General features: G+C 33.3%; 1 protein-coding gene across 1 annotated transcript; it reads left to right on the top strand.

Moving 5' to 3' along the window:
- The first annotated feature begins 937 nt into the window (after positions 1-937).
- LOC113848074 (pathogenesis-related protein 5) lies at positions 938-2,665 on the top strand. The gene is made up of 3 exons (XM_027477453.1): positions 938-1,010; positions 1,785-2,439; positions 2,542-2,665. Exons 1-3 carry the CDS (start codon positions 938-940, stop codon positions 2,663-2,665), a joined length of 852 nt encoding a protein of 283 aa, XP_027333254.1.
- Positions 2,666-3,373: the final 708 nt, after the last annotated feature.

The raw sequence follows: 3,373 nt of genomic DNA, 5'->3' as shown, positions 1-3,373 counted from the left end.
TTTTATAATAAAAAATATTAAAATGAATGTTATCTTATAAAGTTAAAGATAATTTTTTTATAAAATAAATAGTTAAAGTGATCAATAATTATAATACTTATAATTTGAATAACTAAAATGAATTTTATGTTAAAACAAGTGCAGTGTATGCAAAGGCAGTGAGTTAGGCAGTATTCCGCTTTAGATTCCAATCCAACGACGCAGCTTCCGTGAAACCACCGCTTCTGCCACGCCGACTTCAATGAAAGTGAATGTGACTTTCATTCCATTATTCAACCATATCAATGCTAGTTAGTAGTTTCTGCTTTAGGTTGATATTTATTAATTTTTTAACGTAAATTCAAACACCCTGAATCTATTTTTGCTCAACTCCTTCATCCTTTCAACATTACTTTTATAATAAAATTTACTTAAAAATAAAACTTAAATTTGGTAAACACTAATCTGTTAATGATTTGGATAAATTTAACATCCACCTAAGATGGGCAATTGTATCCTTTTTAATATATTCTTTCTACTTCTTTTATAAGAATTTGCTCTAAAAAAATGTATCAATCCTCAAAATAAGATCATTTATAAGAATTCAGCTTTAATTAAGAATAAATTTGAAATATTGTAATTAATTTATAAAAAAACAGCATATTAATTATTTTCAACATTTTTTAAATATGTATTGTTTAATTAATATTTTTATAAGCAGAAGTGTAGGAAGGATAGAACCTAGATTAACTTGCCGATATGTAATGTAATTTACCAAAAACTTGCAGCTATGTATTAGGAAAAGAATAATCCATTGTTTTCACAAGATGCATACCTTTTGTTGCTTTGATTCACTTACTTTCTATCCGCACGTATTCTTTCTTCAGCCTTTTTTATATTCACTGGTGCTGTCACATTCTTCGTATCTTAATCCTTAGACCAAGAAACACACACAAATATGGCATTGCATCTTCAAATGATCTTTCCAATCATCACTTTGGTTCTGGCATTAATTTTATCAGGTAATAATAGTTTTCCATTGTCATTTATTTATTTATATATCAAGCAAATTTTGAAATAGCTTGTTAGAACCCATTTTGTATTTCTGTACCATTAGTTCATCAATTTAGTGTTCGGCCTACAAAACAGAGTTGTTTTACTCTTTTCATTTCTTTTGATTTAAGAAGATACCACATAAATTAAAAAATGTAATTAGTATTTTAATTTATATTAAAATTATTTTTAACTTCTTAATATGGTCTTCATTATTATTTTTCTCTCATTTATATTTAAAGTGTATAAATTATCTTTGATTTCTTAGTAAACAGATAATGAAAATATTTTTTTCTTCAAAAGTTTACCCAAGAAAAAAAATAGGAAAATGATGTTTGAATATCTTAGGAGAAACATCTGTAGGTGTTCTCTTCGTTTTAGAAGTGTATTTTCAGAGTGTTTGAATAGCACAAAGATTAAAAAAAGTTAAGACAAGAATTCAGAGAGTTTGTCTAAGTTATCACATGCGATAAATAATCATATTGTAGGTAAACTAATGAAGTTTAGATATTATATTAAAAGTTGTATCAATTTTAAAAAAAATCAATCAAAATGCGATTATTTAATTTAAAAGATTACTTAGACAAACCTGACATTGAAACTCGTAAATGATGTCAATTTTTAATACTGCAGCTATCAAAACTGAAAGAAACAAAGGAGATGTAAATTACTGTGTCTTCCTTTTTATAGTGAAATTAACGTGTATAACATTTTAATCTTAAAAACGATGTTGGTGAGAACAGAGGAAAGAGCATGCGAGGGTGCGAGAGTGTTCACCATAGTGAACCATTGCAAGGAGACACTATGGCCAGCGGTGACACCAGGAGACAACTTCAACGGTGGAGGTTTCGTTCTAAAACCAGGCCAATCCGCAGTCTTCACTGCGCCAGTTAGTTGGAGCGGTCGCATTTGGGCTCGAACCGGTTGCAAGTTCGACCAAACCGGAACGGGCCAATGCCAAACCGGTTCATGTGGCACGACGCTGAAATGTTCTGCCTCAGGGAAAACCCCTGCATCACTAGCAGAATTCACACTCGCACAAGTTGACTTCTACGACGTTAGCCTCGTTGACGGCTTCAACGTTCCCATTTCCGTTAAGCCCATCAACGGAAGGGGAAACTGTTCCACTGCGGGTTGTGACTCTGACCTCAGAACCAGTTGCCCCAAAGAACTCGCCGTTAAGGCTAACGGCAAGACCGTTGGGTGCCGTAGTGCTTGCGATGTGTTTAATGCTGATGAGTATTGCTGCAGAGGGGTTTATGGTAACCCCGTTACCTGTAAACCCACCTTCTATTCCAAGACGTTTAAGCAGGCTTGCCCAACTTCTTATAGTTATGCCTATGATGATCCAACTAGTATTTTCACCTGCGCAGGGACAGATTATGTCATTGCTTTCTGCGCTTCCAGGTTTCTGCATTTCGACAATCCCTTTTCTTTATTTTTTTCAAATTTCAGTATTTAATGTTATAGTTTTATTGCAATATTTAGTCTTGTGATTTTGAACTTCAGGAAGCAACAGGTGTGCACATACCATGACAACAAGCTTCATTGCAGTGGATCACAAGGCTTAAAATCGTTGGTCGGAAGGTGGTGGATCGTACTGATAGCCGCGTTTTTAGTGTTCAGTTTGTGAATAGGATTCTAGACCATGCCAGAATTTGATTCCACTAATGAAGTTGATGAGTTCACGTGAAATTTAATGAATTTGATGACTTTGTATAAATGGAACCAGTTTTTTTTTTTTCCCTTATCTCTGAGTATGTTGCTGCTACCGTGGGTCTATGCACCGTGCCCGTGTTTATTCCTAGTGTATACGGGAAAGTGTTTATTCCTAGTGTATACGGGAAAGTGTTTATTCCTAGTGTATACGGGAAAGTGTTTATTTTAACAATTGGTTCATATTCTTTTCCTTTAATTCAAGGAAGAAGGTGAGGTGCACTTGAAGATATTCTTGTCGATATTAATTACTAATTAGTATTTATAATGTATGCGTTGAATATATATTTAGAGATTTTTCAATGTATTTTCAAACACACTTAAAACTGGTTTCAGATGATGGATTTGTTAGCAATGAAATTTGAAACTTGCATAGGCAACTTCTTTAATATTTACTGGTAGACTACCCTTACCATACAACGAATTTCTTGAGTATTGGTGCACAAGACAGCAATATCCCTAGATAATAAAATTTCAAAAACAATGAACTTTAAAGATGATACAAATGTTAATTAGTTTGTATTTGTTATAGAGATGTCCTTTCTCCGTCTTCGTCATCTCAACATTGACAACAGAACCACCGTTGAGCCATCGATGCCCCAAGCCTAACTCCAAAAATTGTCTC

Source organism: Abrus precatorius, unplaced genomic scaffold, assembly GCF_003935025.1.
Source record: "Abrus precatorius isolate BTA unplaced genomic scaffold, Abrus_2018 Scaffold8, whole genome shotgun sequence".
NCBI lineage: Eukaryota > Viridiplantae > Streptophyta > Magnoliopsida > Fabales > Fabaceae > Abrus > Abrus precatorius.
Note: the sequence above shows the minus strand (reverse complement) of the source record. Positions and strands in the feature narration are given on the sequence as shown.

Excerpts from the sequence above, each read along its gene's own strand:
- LOC113848074 (XM_027477453.1), top strand. The coding sequence starts at position 938 with ATGGCATTGCATCTTCAAATGATCTTTCCAATCATCACTTTGGTTCTG. Across the intron at positions 1,011-1,784 it reads AATTTTATCAGGTAATAATA|CATGCGAGGGTGCGAGAGTG; the intron begins GTTTTCCATTGT and ends CAGAGGAAAGAG. Across the intron at positions 2,440-2,541 it reads ATTGCTTTCTGCGCTTCCAG|GAAGCAACAGGTGTGCACAT; the intron begins GTTTCTGCATTT and ends TTTGAACTTCAG.